This window comes from Fomitopsis serialis, assembly GCF_022376445.1.
Source record: "Fomitopsis serialis strain Sig1Antser10 chromosome Unknown B0H18scaffold_52, whole genome shotgun sequence".
Taxonomy (NCBI): Eukaryota; Fungi; Basidiomycota; class Agaricomycetes; order Polyporales; family Fomitopsidaceae; genus Fomitopsis; species Fomitopsis serialis.
Window position 1 is genome coordinate 153,053 of NW_025955012.1, and position 19,855 is coordinate 172,907.

At 57.1% G+C, this 19,855-nt stretch overlaps 3 protein-coding genes across 3 annotated transcripts; 1 reads left to right on the forward strand and 2 right to left on the reverse strand.

The window, feature by feature from the left end:
- Nucleotides 1–220: 220 nt before the first annotated feature.
- On the reverse strand, nucleotides 221–6,425 carry B0H18DRAFT_1085842 (uncharacterized protein; the record flags this gene model as incomplete). The annotated part of the gene is made up of 16 exons (XM_048031967.1): nucleotides 221–348; nucleotides 380–993; nucleotides 1,380–1,721; nucleotides 1,993–2,212; nucleotides 2,402–2,493; nucleotides 2,611–2,758; nucleotides 2,824–2,906; nucleotides 2,984–3,055; nucleotides 3,200–3,536; nucleotides 3,590–4,658; nucleotides 4,696–5,312; nucleotides 5,345–5,368; nucleotides 5,397–5,598; nucleotides 5,649–5,981; nucleotides 6,003–6,046; nucleotides 6,068–6,425. The coding sequence occupies 16 exons, from the start codon at nucleotides 6,423–6,425 to the stop codon at nucleotides 221–223; spliced, it is 4,683 nt and encodes a 1,560-aa protein (XP_047891510.1).
- Nucleotides 6,426–12,024: 5,599 nt separating this feature from the next.
- B0H18DRAFT_1105556 (uncharacterized protein) lies at nucleotides 12,025–13,336 on the reverse strand (the record flags this gene model as incomplete). The annotated part of the gene is made up of 3 exons (XM_048032657.1): nucleotides 12,025–12,427; nucleotides 12,751–13,070; nucleotides 13,175–13,336. The coding sequence occupies 3 exons, from the start codon at nucleotides 13,334–13,336 to the stop codon at nucleotides 12,025–12,027; spliced, it is 885 nt and encodes a 294-aa protein (XP_047891511.1).
- A 4,724-nt stretch (nucleotides 13,337–18,060) lies between these two features.
- On the forward strand, nucleotides 18,061–19,611 carry B0H18DRAFT_956179 (uncharacterized protein; the record flags this gene model as incomplete). The annotated part of the gene is made up of 4 exons (XM_048042439.1): nucleotides 18,061–19,098; nucleotides 19,156–19,426; nucleotides 19,545–19,563; nucleotides 19,587–19,611. 4 exons carry the CDS (start codon nucleotides 18,061–18,063, stop codon nucleotides 19,609–19,611), a joined length of 1,353 nt encoding a protein of 450 aa, XP_047891512.1.
- Between the last annotated feature and the right edge of the window lie 244 nt (nucleotides 19,612–19,855).

A 19,855-nucleotide genomic window follows, 5' to 3' on the forward strand; every position in this document is an offset into this window, starting at 1 on the left:
GGTAAGATGTTGTAGTAGTACGGCCTGCCGGGCGCCCCTCCACCTCCGGGATCGCAGAGAGCAAAGGAGCCACCGTCCACCGGCGCGCATCGCAAACCCAGACCCTATACACCCAATCTAAATCAATGCAGCGCAATCCACCCACCAAACCAGCAACAATGTGATCGCGCCGGCCCCGCTCTGATTCTGACTCGTCCCTGCATCGCTCGCGCATTCACGGTCACTGGGCACCTGCCCGCACGCCCTCCCTCGCCTTCGCCTTCGTCTTCGTCTTCGTCTTCTCCTTCTCCCGCGTGAGGCCCCCCTGCGCGTCTCCCGCGTTGGGCAGAGAAGGCGCAGCAGCCGCAACTGCAGCCGCGCTCGCCCCGGTCCCCGGCACGCGATCGCGCCCACGGTCGAGGTTCACGAGCACGCCCTCCGCCTTCGCGCGCTCCTTGGCGACGTCTCCACGCCGTCGAGCAGGCGGATCCGGGGCACGCGCGCATGACGAGCCCGCGGTACGCCAGCCGCCCCAGGTAAACGTCGTCGGGCAGGTCCCGCCGGAACTTCGCGTCCAGCTCCTTCCACACCGCAGCGCCCGACGCAGAGCCGGCCACAGAACCCATCACTGGCGGAGGCCCGCTCTGCGCACGCGGCGGTGCCTCCCCCGTGCCCGCGCGATGGCCCCCGGCGGCGTCTCCGTGCCCACCGGGACTTGCGGCCGCCTCGGCGCCTCCCCGCGCGGGCGCATTAGCACCACCAGCAGAGCCTGCGATTGAACTTTGTTGTGGTCCGTGCGAATGCGCACCGTCCCTGGCTCTGTGTCCGGTTGGGAGATGATCGTGGGCTGATCCGCCTGCTTGGGACGCAGGCCCGCGGACGGGCGCCGCGAATCCGGCGAGCGCGTTGCCTCCAGAGCTGGGCCCGGGGCGGTCGCCGTCGGAGGGTTGCAGCGCACCAGGCACGTCCCGCACAAGGATGGGAAGGTACCACCCGAGCGTGCATGGGTTCATCCTGTAACATAAGGGAAGAGAGCGACGGCGCACGCACGCAGGAGGCTGTCAGCGATCCGATGGACACTTTCAGTCAGGAATGAAGAGAAGTTGGCGCGCCGGATTCTGCGCGACGACTGGCTGCACAGCTCCTCGGCAGGCTTGGCCTCCGGTGCGGAGGGGCACGAGCACGGGGCAGGTCCAGGTGCAAGGGGGTTCGTCCCCGTGCTCCGGAGGCAGAGAACGCAAGGTTCGAAACGCATCATTCACCCAACATGCCGCCACAATGCTGCTGGAGCGTCGGGGCGATGCGCGGCGCACCGGAGAGCACCAGGCGCCGAGGCACGTAGCACGGAAGCGTGGTGCGGTGGTATTCATGGAAGGGAAAACGAAAAAAGTACGCAACACTGCAAAGAACGTACGTACCTGAAATCGAGCATCTCGATATCAGTCATCCCCCGGAGGACGCGGGCGAGAAGCCGTGCGTTTTTGATCCGCGACCCGATGAGGGTGAGCTTGCGGAGGCGCGTCAAGCCTTCGAGCGGGCGCGGGTCCTCGACGAAGTTGTAGTTAAGGTTCAGCACCCGAACGTTGGGTATCAAGCGCGCCAGGCCGGTCGGGAGCGCCGTCAGCCGGCATGCGGCGAGCTCGAGGTAGACGAGATGGTAGCAAGGCTCCGCAATGAAACCGCCCTTGAGTGGATTGCCTGTGCAAAGGCGCGGGATGAGGTCAGACACGTTCCACGATAGGCTCGGCGTTCCACCGAGGATTCCGCCCGGACGAATCACGATGCAAGGCACGCGACCCGGAGCATTGGGTGCGTTCAATGAAATATGGACAAGGCTAGACTCACCAGAGAGATACAATCGTTTTACGTCGCGAACATCGCGCAGCGAGAGGGACCTGATACGCACAAACACCCAGGTCAATCACCGGTGGCAAAAGTTTAGAATAGCTAGCAGGAGGCAGTCACCTGCCGTGGGCATGACCCGCTGCAATAGGAAGGAACGTCGAAACTCACAGTCCAGGCTTGCCACCCTGATTCCGCAGGCTCAGGTTTTCCAACTTTATCAGCCGGTGTGCCTTGTGAATAGTTCCGAGATAGTTGTTGTCGGCATATAGCGTGCGAAGGCCAGGGAAAGCAGAGGCATCCAGTTGCTTCAGCCGATTGCCGGATACACGGAGTATCCTGAGCCGGGGCATTGTACCATCGCGGTCTAGCTCGTCTAGCGCGTTGTTGTCTGCGATAATGCAATTCAATGAGCAATTCCCAAGGAGCAGCACTGATAACAGCATGAAGTGAGCCGCATACGCATCGCGGGATCAAAGCGCGCGCTTATCACCACTTGACAGAGAACATCAAGTAGACTCTCCCAGGGCAACATTACCGCTCCTGGCAGATTCGTGACGCAGGGACTGGGGGCACGCACCTAGATTCAGCGCTACCAGCGCCGGTGCTGATGCGAGCCCAGACACGTTGGAGACCCGATTATGGCTAACATTGAGCATTTCCAGGCGGGTCCTATCAAAGGGAAGATAGATGACCGTGAGTATGATTGATCGAGGCACTCGAGGGAGCCTGACGAATTCACCGCCGACCAAGACAGCAAGCGCGGATTGTGTAAAACGTCAGACGTACCAGCGATAGTCCTGCAGATCAAGACTTTGCACGACGTTCCCCTGAAGACTGAGCTTCACGAGCCCGTCCATCTTCTGCAACCCGTCGACGCTGTCGATCCTGTTTCCATCTGCTCGAAGCTCTCGAAGATGGCGAAGACATGCAAGCTCTGTTTCATGCAGACAGGTCAGGCCTGTGTCACAACCACATAACAGAGATAGGACCGCAACTCACGGCGCAGCGAAGTAATTTGGTTGCGACTCAGGTCGAGGTACTCAATGTTCAGTAAATGGCTGAAGGACGTAAGCCCTGTCAAGCTGCCCATTGAGTTCCAACAAAGGAAGCAACCACGACTGCTCAGCATAATCCAGGGGAGGAGTGAACGAAGACTCACACATTTGACACTACTGACAATGAGCGCACCGTCCCTGGGATGCCGCTGAGCCAAGATAGTTGGTTGTGGTTACTGCCGAAGAAGACATTCGTCAGCTACGTCCCGCGAGTACCAAGTGAACCCGAGATCGTCTGCAGTATGGCATATTCGCCGCCCATGACATGGCAGGCTGCAGATCATGACTCACATTGTCAATGGTCCAATCGGGGTAAAAACTCCTTCAGTCTTGCCACACTGTCTATGTTGCGCGCCGACAAATCAATGGACGTCAAGTCCTCCCAGTACGGTTCGAATGGCTGTACGTCCGTAATGACCTGTACGAGACGATCGTGGGCGACGCCAAAGGAACATTCCGTGAGGAACGTTGCATTCGCGTTCCTACCGGCGGAACTAGGAGTCTTCGAGTGTGGCCGAGAGAATACCCTCCTTGAAACCTCACGGCCGGGACTCGCCTTAGCGCTGCTTGGCCGCCGTGCCTTGAGCGGCTGGAGTTCTTCAGTCTGCGGACGTCCTAAGCTGCTCGCCCTCGATGGAGAGTCGTCTTCCAGCCCAGCTTGATTGACCGAGTCAATAGAGTATTTCTGTTGTAACCACCGTCGCACTTACCGGGATCCTCCAAGTTGTCCAGCATATCGGCAATACGCTTGGATCTCGCGGAAGGTACCAGTACAGAGCCCGCCTTATTAGTCCCGCCGACCAGGGGGCTGTCGTCCTCGTCCTCGGTGCCTTCTGGATCAACAGGTGTAGGCACGTTCCGCCCAATCCCGCGGATCGGTCCGTCCCTCTTGCCATCAGAGAAGCTGACTGAGCGACGACGTCCGAGGCGCGCCGCCGGCGTAGATGTCTTGTTCTTGTTGGGATCTTTCAACGCTGACACCGGCGTAATGCTCGAGCTCTTCAAGGCAGAGCGAAGCGTCCCACTGGCGGATCCAGCGCCAGCGCCAGCGCGGGCATTGGGGGTTGTCAATGAAGAAGTTGCATAGGATTGAGGGACGAGATGGTGAGGCGGTGTGTCCTGTAAAGCGGGTTGTGGTTGCGAGTCTGCCGCTGCTTGATCGGCGTTGTAGTCTCCTTCGGAATCGCCTGAGACAGATTCTGCAGGGACGGAAAGGTCGGCTGTATCTGTGACCTCTTCGTCGTCTTCACCGTCAGACTCGGTGATCTCAGAGCCTTCAGATTCGTCTTGTCCTGCAGGGGGTCCGTCGAATGAAAAAGATGTGAGCTCGATCTCCTCTTCATCTTCTACGTCAGTGGCCTCGTCAATCTCTTGGAACCTGTCATCTTCGGTATCTAGAGACTCCTCGCCGGCGTCTTCGTCATGGTCGCGCTCAACGACGACTGCAGCATGGGTCGGCTGGTCCCCTGAATCGTCCTCCTCCCTGAGACTCTCGATGTCACGGAAAGGGTCTTCACTCTCGTTCCCGTCAGTTGTGTCGACAGCGAGGCGCCTCTCCGCCTCGGCCATCCCCGCCGTCGCAGCAGCGGTGTCTTTGACCCACTTCATCATGACCTTGTCAAACACCATCTTCCCGACCCTGTCAGGCAGAGTAGGCACGTCCTCTGGCGCGATGCGCGTTATTTGTTTGGGCCCGGGGTGCTTGACAAACGAAGCAGCACTGCCCTGCGTGAGGGTCGTCCCCGAGGCCGTACTCGATGAGACGAACCGTGTGAGATCCTCATTTCGCCCCGGGCGGAGCGAAGACGAGGGGTACGCGGCGGGCCGCCAGCGGTAGGGCGAGGAAGGTGGGATTAGATTCAGGTCTTGACCGTGATTGGGTGCCTCCGATGGTGGACGCCGGAGGTGCATCCTCAGCTGTCACGGTGAGCCGAACAGGAGGGTCAGGGAACTGTTCCAGAAGGCGCTGAGAGTCCAGAGACATATGTGTAATCCCATCGGCGAGCATATCGTCTATGTCGGTGGTGTCCTCGTCGCTGTCATATGGCGGAGGGCTCAGCTTCCGTTTTCCCCTCGTCGTCCCCGTGAGCGTATGGTGCGCAGCGTCGCGAATCTGTATGCTGCCTCGCCTGGCGGTAGATATACGGGAGGGCATTTCATGCTGGAAAGCGGCGTTATCTCGTCTGCTCGTCTCATCCGCGGTAATGTGGGAAGGTTCGGTGTCTTCAGAGAATATACGTTTTGAGCCCTTCATATCGCTTCTAATTTGCGCCATGAGGTTTGCTGCTTGCTCCCGATAGCCCAAAGACGAATAGACTCCACGCTGAGATGACGCCACAGTCCAGCTCGGAGAAGGCGTCTTCCGACATTGGAATTGGCAGCAGCTAGAGATGAAGGTGCCGCTGGCACGGCTGAGGCAGGCATGCGTCAGACCTATTGAAGGTTAACTGAATAAATACACTCACGAGACACACTCGCATCCGCTTGTTCTTTTGGAGATGCGTCTCTGTTCCGAACCCGGGGATCTTGCACTCGCAACCGTCGAGACAGTCGAGAAGTCTCGCGCCCGTCGTATCTTGTCCATGAGCGACTTCGACTCGCCGACATAGTCTTTCCGTCTCGGCCGATGGATCATAGCCTCGCCGTCACCGCTACGCGAGATTTCGCTCGCGGGGCTAAGTTTGATACGTTTCGCACTCCGCAGACGCACCGAGCTGACCTCGCGTACAGGGGATAGGGCGGTAGAGGAGTATGACCGGTGGTGGTCACGGCGCCACTGCCTGCAGAGGGCGTATTTACAGCGATCGAATCGACCATCGCCGAGAGGTGGTCCCGAGTGAATGTGTCATACTGGAACTGGAAGAGACGTAGACGCGGATCGGTAGAAGGAGGATTTAGCATGTCGGAATGCATGCGAGGATGTCCTGGTGTGCTCTGCGCTGCCGGAATGACGCCGTTGGGATTGAAGGGGCTCGGCCGAGGTGCTTCGAACGTAAATTGACAATCCAACACGCCAGCCTCTCCGCTCTGCACTTCTTGCCCATCTCCTCCCTCTCCTACGGCTATATCACCCCGGGAAAGCTCTCCTATAATCTCCGTATCCTCCAGAGACGGCATATATACGCGTGAGAGGCGCGAAGGAACGGAAGGTGCGGTTGCCTGGACAGCTGGCAGAGGAGCCGACTTACCGCCAGGCGGTGATGGTGGCTCAAACATGCGTTCAAGTGCAAGCGGACTGAAGAAGTCTTTCCCAAAGGCTTTCTTCCCTCGGCCAGGTGTTTTGGGTAGCAGAGGCACAGCAGGAGCATCTTCCCGAATCAAAAATGTGCCACCCGCATTCTGATCTGCAGCAGGAGTGTCAGCTCTCAGTTCGCTGCTACGCACTATCACCGATCCAAGGGGTTGGGTAAATGATATGTCTGAGCTGGAGTGTGCGTGCATCGAGCGAGTAGCATGTGAATCATCGGTGGCCTCCTGATCGATCCATTCGTCCTCGAGTTCGTCCGTTTGCCAAGCAGGCCTAGCTTCTGAGAGACCATTGCTCATTTCGGTCACCTAGCGCGGAAGCAGCTGCAGGGCTCCAGAATCGCCAAGAGCCGGATACGGAAGAGAGACAAACAGGGCAAGCAAGGTCGCGTTGAGTTGGGTCGCGTCGGTACACGTGATCGCGGGTGTTGATCCAACTGTGGGTCCGTGTTTGTTCCCGACAAACAGTCCTCTTCCAGCCAGCCCTTTCTTAATTGGTCTCATCTCAAGTCCTTGCGTCTGAAACGGAACCTAAACCTTCAGAGCCTCGCACCGATGTCTTCTCTCAACTAGTATAGGACGACCGTCAAACATTCTGGTCTCCCTACTCGGCATTCCAATCGCCCGGCACCGGCAAGCTTGTGCTCTGAAGTTTTTCAATCATTGTTGCTATTGTACCCGAAATGGTTTTGAAAGACCCCATCGGATCGTGCGCGGGGAACGTCCTCAACGTCACGATGAAACCCGTCTCCTGAACAAGCATAGCGGCCTTCTTTGTACTAGTTCAGACGAGCTGAGACGACCGTGGTACGTAACGCTGGTACGTGTACCGTGGCGATCTTGAATAACGAAGTTGACACAATAACATCACTACACCTTGTCGTTGTTGAGGTGCCAGAGGCCGCGTTATACGGCGCAGTCACCGAAATTCAGGCGTGGTGAACAGGCCATCTCACCGATGACTCTTCCTCCCTGTTCACCGGTAGGGCAATTTCTCGGCACAGCCGGCATCAGGCGGCTCGCAAATCGCGGACTCAATATTCCTTTTGAGACGAATACCACGGTCATGGCGGAACCTGACATGTGTCTGACGCTGACATCCGCGGATTGCGGGCCAGCACTGACACATCGATTCGAGCGGCAGGTCGGCAGCTGAGGGACGGTTAGTAGATCAATGAAGGGCCCTACGGCTGTCTGCTACTCACTGCTCACTATGCACGTCCTTTGTCTTCATTTTGGTAGCATTTTGACGGACGAAAATAGTCAAGATAGTTACTACAGGAAGCTGGATAGGCCAGCTAACATGCCCAATGATTCATCCGTAAGCCTGCCTCTGTCATCGCAGCTCTTACTCTGCCTTCAAGTTATCTGGCTCAAAGTTCATCACCCTCGGCCTTCACATCCATAATCAATATTCTGGTTGAGGCGTGCATTATTACTCCTGGCTGCTTTTTTTGGTCGCAAGAATAGACTCTGGATCGCCTATAGACGAACCACTGACTCATGATTAATTCGTTTACATTTCAGCCGTCGGCAGTGAAGTTCAGTCAGTCTCTCGATGGTGATCGGTGTCCATCATGTCTTCAACAGCGTATAGGCCGCCCCTCTTTGATTTTTCGACAGCCCGCAGCTCGGTGACTCAGCTACCGAAACTTTGGCAACCATTTTCAAGTCTAATACACTGGACATAGGCACTGCAGTCCCCGGAATTAATCTCTAGCACTGTGCGTGATTTATGCTCTCTCATGAAGCAAGTCGACTTACGCATCTGGTGGCACAGCTGTGCTTCGACCGCTGTGATGCAGCCGCCAAGTACCGCATGCAGTTGTTGTCAGTCCCCTGTCGACGTACGTCCTGTGTACTCGGTTGTTTGACATTGAACAACGAGAATACGTTACATAGGGCATGCCCGTCAGCGCCGCTCTTGACTCTTTGCTGTGAATATGGGAACGCGCCGGCGTGGCGTCAAAGTATAAAATGACTTTTGACGGCGTCTCAGACATATGGGCGCCAGGACGCTAAGGCACATCTTTGGCATTTGCGTACTTGGAGGCTGGAGCAACTGGGCCAGCGCACGCTGCATTAGTCGCCGATCAATGATTGCAATGCCTCAACATTTGTATGGCATCGACGTCCTGAAATCCAAGCGCCATTATACGACTTTATTTGCGGACCATAACGATAGGTGAGTAATATGGTCCACTTTGCTTTGTTAGTACGAAAGGGACATCATCGGTTGTCCCTTGATCAATGCAGGCTTTGCGATGGAGCGAGACGGCTGGTGGAGATGCGGTACCGGGCTCAGAACGCATGCATCAAATGCTTCTTCCCCTTCCATTCTCAACTGTCGACTAATGCGGACTGAAACCTGTGAACAATGCAACTCATGCATTCCGGCGGCCGACAACCGCCCGTACGTCAAAGTTGCCCTGCATGCACCGACATCGTGTACAAGCAATTCAAGAGTTCGGTAACCTGGCTGCAAGAAATCTGCAGATTCCGGTGTTCCGCCGTCGATGTGAATATCATGGAGCGCTGTATGTACATAAGTTATCTCCGGATCAATCATTCTGTTGATGATGTCGTCCTGCTCGTTTACCGATTGCCGGTATCAGACACTTCCACTTCCATCTTTGCAGATCGGGATATGTGCGGTCGCTACAGATGTAGTGTTCGTATGTAGTACTGGCGCTATTGTGATGCATCACACCTGAAGAGAAGATGACTTTGACTCAATGCTATGCAGAATATGCGGTGAGTTATGCGGAGTCAATGACGCTGCTACGTGACTAATTATGATATCTGTGAACTTCAACTCGCGGACATCACAGTTTAGGATACAGCAGTTAGGGTAGAAGGACGAATGACCACGTGTGAAGCTTCCCTAGAGCTCTCTGAGTCTGTGCACTGGTGGCCGATCCTTTGGGAAGCACAGCTGCCGTCTAATTCAACCACAGTATCGAACGCAACCACATGTCTATGCCGCGGCCCCCACGCACAGCTGGTAGCTGCACCCATCCGACGAACCTATTCTGTGGCAAGTTAACCAGACACTGCGGTTCTTATCGGCCCTGGAACGTGCTCAAGCGGCGCTCAAGGCCTGTCGGACGCGCCGAATTATACCCAGGGAGAGAAGACAACCTCGTCATGGTAGGTGCGTGCTCTCTTCCGACTCCGATGCTCCCTCACGAATTCCTTCCGATGTCCATTGTTTTACACGGTCGTATCGAATAATTCCATTAGCTTTCACGCCTAGACGCGGACACGCTCGGTCTCTGTCACGATGGTGTCTCCAAGTCCCCGTCCTCAGCTATCGGACCGCAGGCACTAATTTTATCTGACTGAAGTACTGATGCAACGTTATGAATTGGTATGACCCGACGACCAAGGCTACTTACCTTGAGACGCTGTAAGTGGCACAGTCACCATCGCACGAGCCGGTGCACCTATACGTGAGTCAAGGATGCTAACAGCGCATTCTCTTAGTCAGACGGATGCGATGTTCCATGGGTGGTCAGGGTCTTCCGGTGAGTTCGTTGGGGTGAACCTTATAATAGGCTCTGATTTAGTGCATCCACTCGGCAAGGTCATCTGCACAGGCGAGACTCGGGGTACCATGTCTATGACCCAGAGCCTTAGAGTACGTCTGTGCTAGCGCTCCACTGTGCGAGCGGCCGCTAGTGCTACTGAATACCGGTGAGATGAAGCCAACCTTACTACCATCTCACTAGCGCTGCTTACGCACCCTACGCACCCTGCGGACCACTAGTTGCCGGGCACGGTGTGCCCGTGGTCGACGAAAATGACAACACAGCCTAGATCATGGTAGCTGCGATAACCTGACTGCCGAAATTGCTGCTGCACAGTCACGGCGTTGCCCTGCCCAGCAAGTCACCAAAGTGTGTCGCAGTGAGTAGGCAGACCATCAGGCTCGATCGCGCAAACTCAGTATTGACAGCGCTGAGAGCCACTGCTTCTGTCGCTTTAAGGTTACCTGCTGCGCCGTTCGCGGGCTCGCAACTCTACCGGCGGTGACCTCAAATTTTCGAGGCGTTAAACGCGCAGGCCCCGAAGGTATGTCCACCACTGGCAACATTTCAAGCAATATTTCCCTTCGCTGCTTATGGTCACCGAAAGATACATAATGGCAACGTGAACCCTGCTGACGAGTACGCTGACATTGACGGAGGGTGTCCTAATTCATCGACTACCGCGGGCTCCGAGTCGGCGCCGCCTTCGCCGCAGCCCTCCATTCCATCGATTATAGTAATAATACCACACCAGAACATCCGCATCAAACTCGTAGACCGTACGCCGGGCGGCCGGCGCATACCCAATCCTCCGAACTCTACGCATCACCACCACGCGTCTGCTGCACTCGAGGCCATGAGGAGTGCTACTAGACCTGCGCCTGGTACGGCAGACACCATCTGTTTCCGCTGACAATCATTCATTCTTCGAATGCATTGCAACTTATCGATGATCTCGAAGTCTGTCAGACATGAGTGTTTCTATCACGGTTACGGTTTTCAGATGCACATGCGTTGAGTTTGATTTCCATATACCAACATCGCATCGCCTTTTGATTTGAGCTCGTCGAACGCTCTGCACGTGTAAGCTGTACGAGAGCCAGCAACGAGTAGCATCTAACTATCAACGAAAGCGAGATATAAACTCAAGATGGGCCGGGGACATGATGGAACTAGTACGCACGTGATCAGAGTAGCTAAGTACACGGCTCGCATGTACGCGTTCGAACGAGGTACACCAAGGGTACACTCGATATACCAGAAGTCCCTCTACAGGACAGGTCGGGAGTCGGGTTCGGGAGTCGGGGACCCGAGCAACACTCTTACCATCTATTCCTGGTACCGTATCATGCTCACGAAGGGCTCACACAATCACGTCGCTATCCCCATCCGTTCACAACGATGCGATGCACTTCTATTTGATTGGGTTCGACAAAATATAGTATAGTAGCGTATAGTCTAGTGAGTTGCGATGGAGACGACGACAATGCCAGATGATCACGAAACGAAACACAGGGTCCACGATCTAGAGGAGACAGTCCGACGAATTAGGCAGCCCTCCGCGAGGGGCAGAGACGTGCGTAGAGTAAGGGATGGTCAAGAAGATCATGCGCAGCGCCCGGAGCGGTGCAGCTGAGATGGCCGCACGCACTGGGGCGATGCCAGCTCGGATGCCAGGCACGCGAAGAAGGGTGGAGGGACGTACTGCATGCAGACGCCGCCGCTGAAGAGGTAAAGACCAGGGAGCACAACTAGAAGGGAAGAAGGACATGGTGGAGGAAACAATGGTTGCGCTGCCAATGCAGAAGGAAGGAGAAGGACCAATGAGTACGGGAGACGCCAGAAGAACCAGTGACTATGCGATTGGTCGTATGCTATTGTATATGTATCAGAGTTTGGGTTTGGGATGCGAACACGATGCAACGATGCAGATGAGGAAGGAGGAATTGCGAATGCGATGGATGATGGATGATGACTGGTGCGATGGGCCGGTGGATGTCTGACCGAATGGAGAAGGACGAACAAAATGCGGATGATTGGAGGAATATATACGAGTGATGCGTGCGTGGTCCGTGCTTGCTTGGGGGATAGAAGGAACAATGAACACACGAAGAAACAGGAACCATGAGGATAAGGAACAAGAGACGACGGGCCATCGCGCGGCCGCCGCTGCCACATACGCTCTGAAACAGGGCGCACGACCCTTCGCCGACCGGTCGGCGACGGCGAGGACAGGTACGTCTAGGAACCGGACGTTGCACCTGCAACCGTCCGAGAATCCCCCGCTGCGCCGTACGATTTTCAACTCTTCGAGAGGCAAGTCAGAAGTACGTCCAGCATAGAGCGAGGCACGACATACCTAGACCGCTTCACATATGCGCAGGGGGCGCACGCACAACAGCGATGCCACGGCCCCTCGTCCGGCCCCGCGTCCGCCCGCGCTCATACTCCAACTCCCATCCTCGAACCATCTCCTTCTCATCGAGCTCCTCACGTCCGTGCTCCGGCCCGCGACCCCGTTCCTCGCGGTAGTCCTCCTTCTCCAGCGACCGCTCCAGCTCTTCGTTGCTGAGAACAAGCGACGACCGCGTCCGGCCAAGCGTCATGACAGTCGGGCGGCTGCCCGCGCTCGACGTCCTGCGTGCGCGGAACATCCGTCCCGTGTCCGGGTAGGGCGAGCGCCCACGCGAGCGGTCGGGCCATTCGGCCTCCGCGACTTTGAGACACACGACGGGCTCTGCCGCGGTACGCAGGAGGTGCGTGGTGGAACGGCTGTGGGGAAACGCGGGACGCAGAAGGCTGCGAGAGGACGGCGAGGAGGTCGCGGACGGTGTGCGAGAGGTGGCCGAAGGTGAGGGCAGCGCGGGCAACGTGGGAGGAGCGGGCGACGCGTGTGAGTCGAGAGGTAAGGGGACGGGTGAGGTGCTGCGAGCCGAGGCAGACGCGGAGTCGAAGGAGCGGTGGAACGCAGAGGTGCGACCAGGGTCAGCAAAGCCGTCCTCGTCGTAGCGGCGTCGTCTGCCTGGGCTGGGGGCGTCGCAGGGCGAGTGGCGAACACGATAGAAGAACACTCCGACGACACGGGCGAAGCGTACGCCGATGCCAGTGCTGAGGACTCAACAATCTCCCTGTTGTGGCTCGTGAGGTCCTCCGATGCTTCATCCACCAAATCACCGCCCGGACCCTGGCTATATGCGCGCTCATGCGTCCGCAGTGCCTGGGCGAGGAGACCGTGGCGTAGGGGCTGGCTGCAGTACAGTGCCTCGGCGTTGCGCTGAGCGCTGGAATTGCGGCGCGTCGGGCCGCATAGAGCCTTCTGCTGCTGGTGGCACTGCTGCGCGAGGAGGATGCTGGTGCGGCCTCGCTGTTGCAAGAACTGCGTATGCTGCGACCACTCGTCTTTGCGCGTGAGGATCTGGCCATGGCCTTGAAACGAGCACGGCGAGAACGAAAAGTCGAAGTTGAAGACGATATCCGGTGAGGGCTGCTCGCGAATGGGTGAGCTCGGGGTGGTCGCACGGCTTTTCGTCGCGGGATGGTGATGGGCATCGTGGGCGTGTAAGCCTCAGGTGTGGCGACGTTTTGAGGGGGCGATGGAGCGGCGGCGGCGACGCTGGCAGACTGGTCGCGCTTGCTTTTGGAACGACGGAGGGAAGAGGGAAAGACCTTCCTCACGTCCATCGGTAGTCTACTGCAGGATGAATTGGTACAGCCGCAGTACAAGGCTGGTTATATGCGCACTCACAGTGGATAGTTTGCAGTCTTCCGTCTATCTCACGGTCTGCCAAAGAGTATCACTGCCAAGGGAGCTGCAGTTGCGAGATTCAAAGGGCAAACCCGCCCAGCTTTTGAAGGGTGGTGGTAGACTGGAATGACCGAATGGGTCGGTCCGCTACCCGGAGGGTACTCGAGTCTCAGGTGAGACTTGCGGTGCGTCAACGGACCTGCGAGCAGGCTCGGAGAAGGTAGCGTCGGAGAGGCAGGCGCGGATAGGTGAGGTTTCGAGGAAAGGTGTCTGGACACGCTCCGCGGACAGACAAATTTTATGAGTGCTGGACAGCCCGGAGATGGGCGCGGGACGAGCGTCTGCACGCGAGAGGCTGGATGGGAACAACAATAGATGACAATTGGGCGCTGCGAGGTGCGGCTGGGACTCAAGCGACCGTAGCTATGTGTGTTGTGTGCTCGCTCGGCGGTGGTGGGGGCAGGACGAGGAGAGCGACACGGAGGCCGTCGCCGTCACGGACGACCTGGAGTATATAAAGGAAAAGAGGCGCCTGGGCGCGTACCCCGCACGCCGCCAGCGATTCCCACGCACCCGACGCTGATGGTGGCGGCGTCCGGCGGCGCCTGCGCGCCCTTCCCGTCGACATTGACTCGATTCATGGCACGCTTTGGGCACCCTCCACTTCTCCGTCTGCCATCGCCCGGCGCGTCGTCTTCCTGGGTCGCCGCGCCGCCTTCTGCAGCTCGACCATGCGGCGTGCGCAATTGCGAGGCTGCCCGCCTGCCAACTCTGGTCAATCACCCCCTTCTCCGCCCTGCTCTGCGCACCATGTGTCTCACACTTCACGCTGTTGACCCGTGCCCACTTCCGCATCACATCGCGACGTCGCACACACATCGTGGGCCCATCTGTGACTCTGAGTCTGCGGTGAGCGCCCGGATTGCGGCGCCTTGCATCCATGAAACGCCACTCGTATGTGTATCCAGACAGGTTTGTCCTGTCTTCCGCGGGATGGATAGTGTCCGCACTTCCAACGCGCAATGCGATCGTGTCGGTCGTCCGCACCTGCCGAGGCCATCCTCGCAAGCTGACGTTGATGGAACATGTTGCCATCGCACTCTGGCACCGGGCCTCGACTCTACCACCTTCACAAAAGTGCTTTGCTTCACTCTGACACCTTGACACTGATGCGCTTCTAGAAACCCTGGCAGTGGCAATTTGAGCCACATCTGTTGATCCCCCCGCGGGCTGCGAAGTCCGTCGGGTTTTCCCCAGGGGGCCGTCCACGAGCTGAAATGGTAACGGGGCTTCGAAGACATTGTTCGGCAGCAAATAAGTAGCTCGCGCGCCGGTGAGCTAGGACGCTCCCGAGCAAATAGAACTGCACGACGTCGACGCGTCAGTCACCCCAGGTAAAATGATCCTCGTTAACGGCGACATGGACGAGCTCGTTGATAAATTGCATGGCGAGCGAAGATGCCAGTGTCAACACATGGGAGTAAGTATACTAAATCGGCCTCCGGGACTCTGTACTGCGTACACTTCCGACGTCATCAACTCGTCCGTGATAGATGTGAACACTCCACCTTGTTGGCACAAGTGTGTGCTCGTCGATGGGCGGAGCACCCAATTCGATCATCCCGGTAGGCGACGAAGCGAGCACTGGCGCCCACTCACAGTGCGTCCGCTGGCAGCTGGAGGTTCACGGAAGTTGTATTCATACATGTACTGCTAAATTTATCATCTTGGCTCACAGTCGCATGACGCTTATGGAGCCCGGAAGCTTGAATGATGAGTCCCACATATACGTCGGGGAGATCAGCTTGAAGGCCGCGACGCGTTCAGTTTCAAAATCCACACGTCTGTCAGGTGACCGCGTTCGCTCGCTTCTCCTCGCACACGGCCCTGATATTCAAAATCGCTCGGAATCCGGTAATCGGCGTACCAGTTGTTCCCCTCGTCACCGACGTCCATAAGGAGCTATTGTTGCAGACGCAGAATATACCGTTCATGTCCTCGACTCCTCCGCGTCCGAGACTTGAAGAAGAACGAATACAGTCACGACCCCGATATCGGACAGTGACACCGCACGCGTCATGGCCGTACCGTACCAACTCTTACCACACTCGCGAGTCGCAGTCCACTGTGGCCTTCCGGCTAACCAGGTTGCTCCAAAATGATCGAGCCTCGTTGAAATAAGCTATTGTTACCCGGTAAGCGGTGGCCGGTTGCTTCGCAGTCTTTTTACATACCGTGTACGTCTTACAGCACGTTGTTCTTGTTGTTCTCCTTGTCCTCTCCTGCCGAACAATGGGTCGTGGCCGCATCTCCTAGGGAACATCTTACCGCAGCCTTCGAGAATCCACGCCGGCGGTCCTGAGAAGGGTCAGTAAGGAGACTCCTGGGTCAGATTCTTAGATTCTAGTGTTGTTCAACGACGATCGAACCATGCTTGTCAGATATGTGACCTATGCCGCTGCGTCCCGCTCAAGACAAAGAGTTCTCATAACGTCGATGAGCTCTGCGAACCACAGCTGCATACCACAAACTTCAGAGAACTTCGCCAGATACATGACCGGTACCATTCAATACGTAGTACGCATGATCTTGATTCTTTACCCGCCGACTCATCGAGTCTCGTCCCCCGGCTTAGTCGCGAGCTGTGTTACCATGAGATGCGACATGAGGTTGTCAAACAGCTGGTGCCACAACGTTGGGCCCGCCCCCGAAACGTATACGGTATAGGAGCGGAGGCCGGACGTTGGTGTTCCAGCTGTGTATTTCCATATCACTAGGCGAGCGTAAATATGCGCACGAGCGTGTCGGTCTTGGTATCTATTCTGTGGAGTGTTCCGCCGCCGATCAGGATTTTTACCATATCGACGGACAATCGACGGATGTCCAGCGCGAGCTAGACCGAGTTTGTGGCCGAGGCCAGCCGGCAGAGGATGCGGATCGCTCGACGCGAAGGTTAGACAAGGGCCCGAACGACCTCCGCCTATGCACGCGTTTTCGAGATGGGCCTCTAGCAATATGGAATTAGTGATCCAGAAAAATGTACCGCTCAACCTGGGCCACCGTAGCTAAGGTCACGGCTGCCTGGCTCAGCCTGGCCGTCGAATACGCCTAAATCCGGCGTGATACCATATCGAATGCGCTGGACCCCGTCTATGTGTGTTTGAGAGGCCGCGCGCGGGGCCCGACGATTCGTTGTGGACTTAGCTGTCAGAGAAGATCAATCGCTTGACGGCGGGATCGCATGAGGGTGTTCTTCAAGCTATGGACTGCAGAGCCTGCGTCCAGGCGTACATTTGCACCTGAGATACTAGGGTCAGAGCCAGGCAGCGACTCACTAGGAGGCGAGAACCCTGCGATCCTCAAGGTGGCTCCATCCTCGCTCGGCGCCGTCATCTTGGGTGTCATGCATCTGACTGAACGTGTATACCGGAAGTGTCTGTATCGCCCCCGAAAGCGGTGGGTTGATCATATGGAGTGAATACGCATGGTAAAATGGTCTCCTTTAACCTGGCGAGAGAGCCTACGATCCTTTTCCTGAACCACCCAACCACGACCACCAGCCGCTGCTCTTCCCCGGCGCATCCGCCACCGGCGTCCGTACCTTGTTCGCACCCGCCGGAGCGGACGACAGCGTGTCCTGCGTAGCTGGTGCATGCACGTCAGCCGCACCCGCAGGCGCACTCGTCACCTCGGACGGTGTCGGCAGCTTCTGAGCCTCTGCGGCCTGCCTCGCCTGCGCCCCGCCAGCTGCGCCCTTCCCGCTGCCGAACATGCCTATCCACCTGCTCGACTTCCCGTTCATCTCGTCCTCCACCCGCTGCGCCTCCTCCGCCGCCTTCAGCCGCTCATGGAACTCCGCGCGCTCCTGCGCCGCCCTCTCGAGCACGGAGTCGTTCTCCGCCTGCGCGCGGGCCTCCTTCTGCTGCTTCGTCTGCCCGAGGGCGTAAGCCCCGATCGCAAGCGCGCCGACTGTGCCCGCTTGGAAGGCGACACGCGCCCGCATCCAGTAGTTCATCTTCAGCGACTCGCCCCGGCGCATCTTGACGAAGGACATGACGAGGGCCACGACGGTCGCGGCGGTCCCGATGGGCACGAACGGGTTCTCCTTGAACTTGCGCATGAACTTCCCGCCCCATGTCTCCTGGACTATGACGCCGTCTACGATGTAGAGGCCCGGATGGTCTGCGGTGTTTGCGAGAGGTCGCGAGCTCATGATGATATGAGGGAGTTCAAGATCCCAGCGGTATTATGAAGGTAATTTCAGGACGTCGAGTGCGAAGGTGGTCGCTACTAGTGTAGCTGGCCGCTAGTAGTCAACGTTTTGACTGTGCACAGAGCATGGTGAGAAGCGGCTCAGCCACCGGCCGATGACGGGGTGTTACGCGTGCGATCGGGATTCGTGACCGTGACTTCAAGGGCGCTCCCACGACTCGATCAACCGTCCCCGTCACGGTCAAGCCACAGTTACTACGCTGCCGCTAACTCGGACTCAGTGCTATGATACCAATACCCCCCTTGCACTGGAACACTCACCACTACGCCACTCGAGCTTGTCTGCATAGGTACGTGCGTAGTTCACTCCCAGCGGTAACACTTAATCAATCCTCTTCAAAGATAGTTGAACGCAAATACTAGTAGCACTGTGCTCCGAGGTTGCGACATGCACTTCCTGCAACTAGACGTCGATCTGGTGCTCACAATACTCTCGCATCTACCCCCTCCGGATGCGTTCCAGCTAGCCTTGACGTGCAAATCGCTTCACGAGGTGTCAATGCAGCGGCGGCTCTCTCACATCGCCGTATCCCAGACGTGGACAAGAGTGCGCCTCTACAAGTTCTGCAAGTACGTCGCGACGAGCGACCTCCGCCTGCGGTGTGTCACTGGTCTCTCGCTGTCGTTCTTCCCTCCTTCGCCTAGCGGCAAAACGACGGCTTACGACCTAGCGCCACTCTTTGCTTGGGTGATCCGGCGGATGACCCGCCTCGCGTACCTTCGGTGTACTCGACTAGGCCATGTCCTCAAAGCCACCCCGTGTCTCGTGGATGCCATCGCCGAACATACAACCCTGACCCGGATTGAGTTCCGATCGTCAGACGACGAGATGCTTCGTCTCCTCTCGCGCATGGAGAGTCGCCCGAGCTCGGTCTTCTGCAGTTTCGCGTCCACCGGCAACACCGGCCCCAGCGTGCCCATATCTGAATTTCTAGGGAGGTTCTCCAAGTCGCTTGTCGCTCTCGAGCTCGCCTGTTCTCTGCCTCTCGTGTTCGAGAAGTGGACGGGTACCGCTTCCTGGCGCTGTGGCTCCGTTCGCCACCTCACTTTGTCCCATAGCGTCATCAAGAAGTTGCCTATCATCGCTCGTACGTTCCCAAGAGTCAAGACGCTCCGCATCGTCTTCGCTTCTATCACGGATCCCCATGTCCCGGTGGAGTGGCCTACCATCGACTATCTCTCAACGACTTGCCCGGTCATGCTGTCGCACCCCGTCCGTCGGATGTCTCTCCATGCGTCGGCGACCTGGAGCATAATATTGTATCCGGAGATGCTCTCGCGGTCTTCTCCTATTGTTTTGGCGTGCCAGGCGGACCCCCTTTCGATCAATTGTGTGGCGAGGTTTGCCCATTGTGTCAAATTCCTCCAGCTGTTTGTGCCCGACGTCCCCAACGCTCGTGGTTACGCGTACACGGATGACCTCCTGGTATGTCTTCATTCACTATGTGCGGGTATGCAATTCGTTCATGGCATCTCACCACAGAAAGTCTTACTCCCGAAGTTGACGTTCGTGCCGCTCGAGGGTATCACGCTCATGCTACGTCTGGACTTTGAGCTGGACGAGATGTCGTCGCACGTATATGCTGAAGCAATTGCAAGCTGCTGCCCCTCGGTGCGGTACGTCGGACTGACTGCGCACACCACAGACGCGGGCGCGGTGGTGGATCGGGAAGCTATCAACTACGTCTGGTACGAAGTCATCTCTCGAGGAGGACGAGGGGGTCCTAAACTGTCTGTGCTGTCGGAAGGTGAAGGTAAGAGTGTGTACGCTCGTCTACTCGACACCCATCACTGTCGGAGGAGCATCGAGATGCACACAAAGTGAAGGGCCCGTGACATGTACATAATGTGGTTATGTCCATGGACCATCAGGTACTTGTACGCTTAATCTGTAAGTACTGTAATACTGTACAGTTCACATTTCGACCGGAATTTGTAACAAGTACGTTCTCCATAGCTCTTCTCGGAGGAGTTGTGTGAATACATGAGGCCTTAGCGCGTGCGCATGAATCGCTACAGTGTTGGGCGGCCATGCCAGGCGCGTTTTGCGGGCGCTTGAGTTCCGATCGAACACTGCCAACAGCCACTGGCACTGGCAGCGGCAACTGCCAACTCATCTCTAACTGCCATCCTCCTCGTCCTCGCAAAAGTCTTCAAATTGCCTACGGACCGACTTCAGTGGA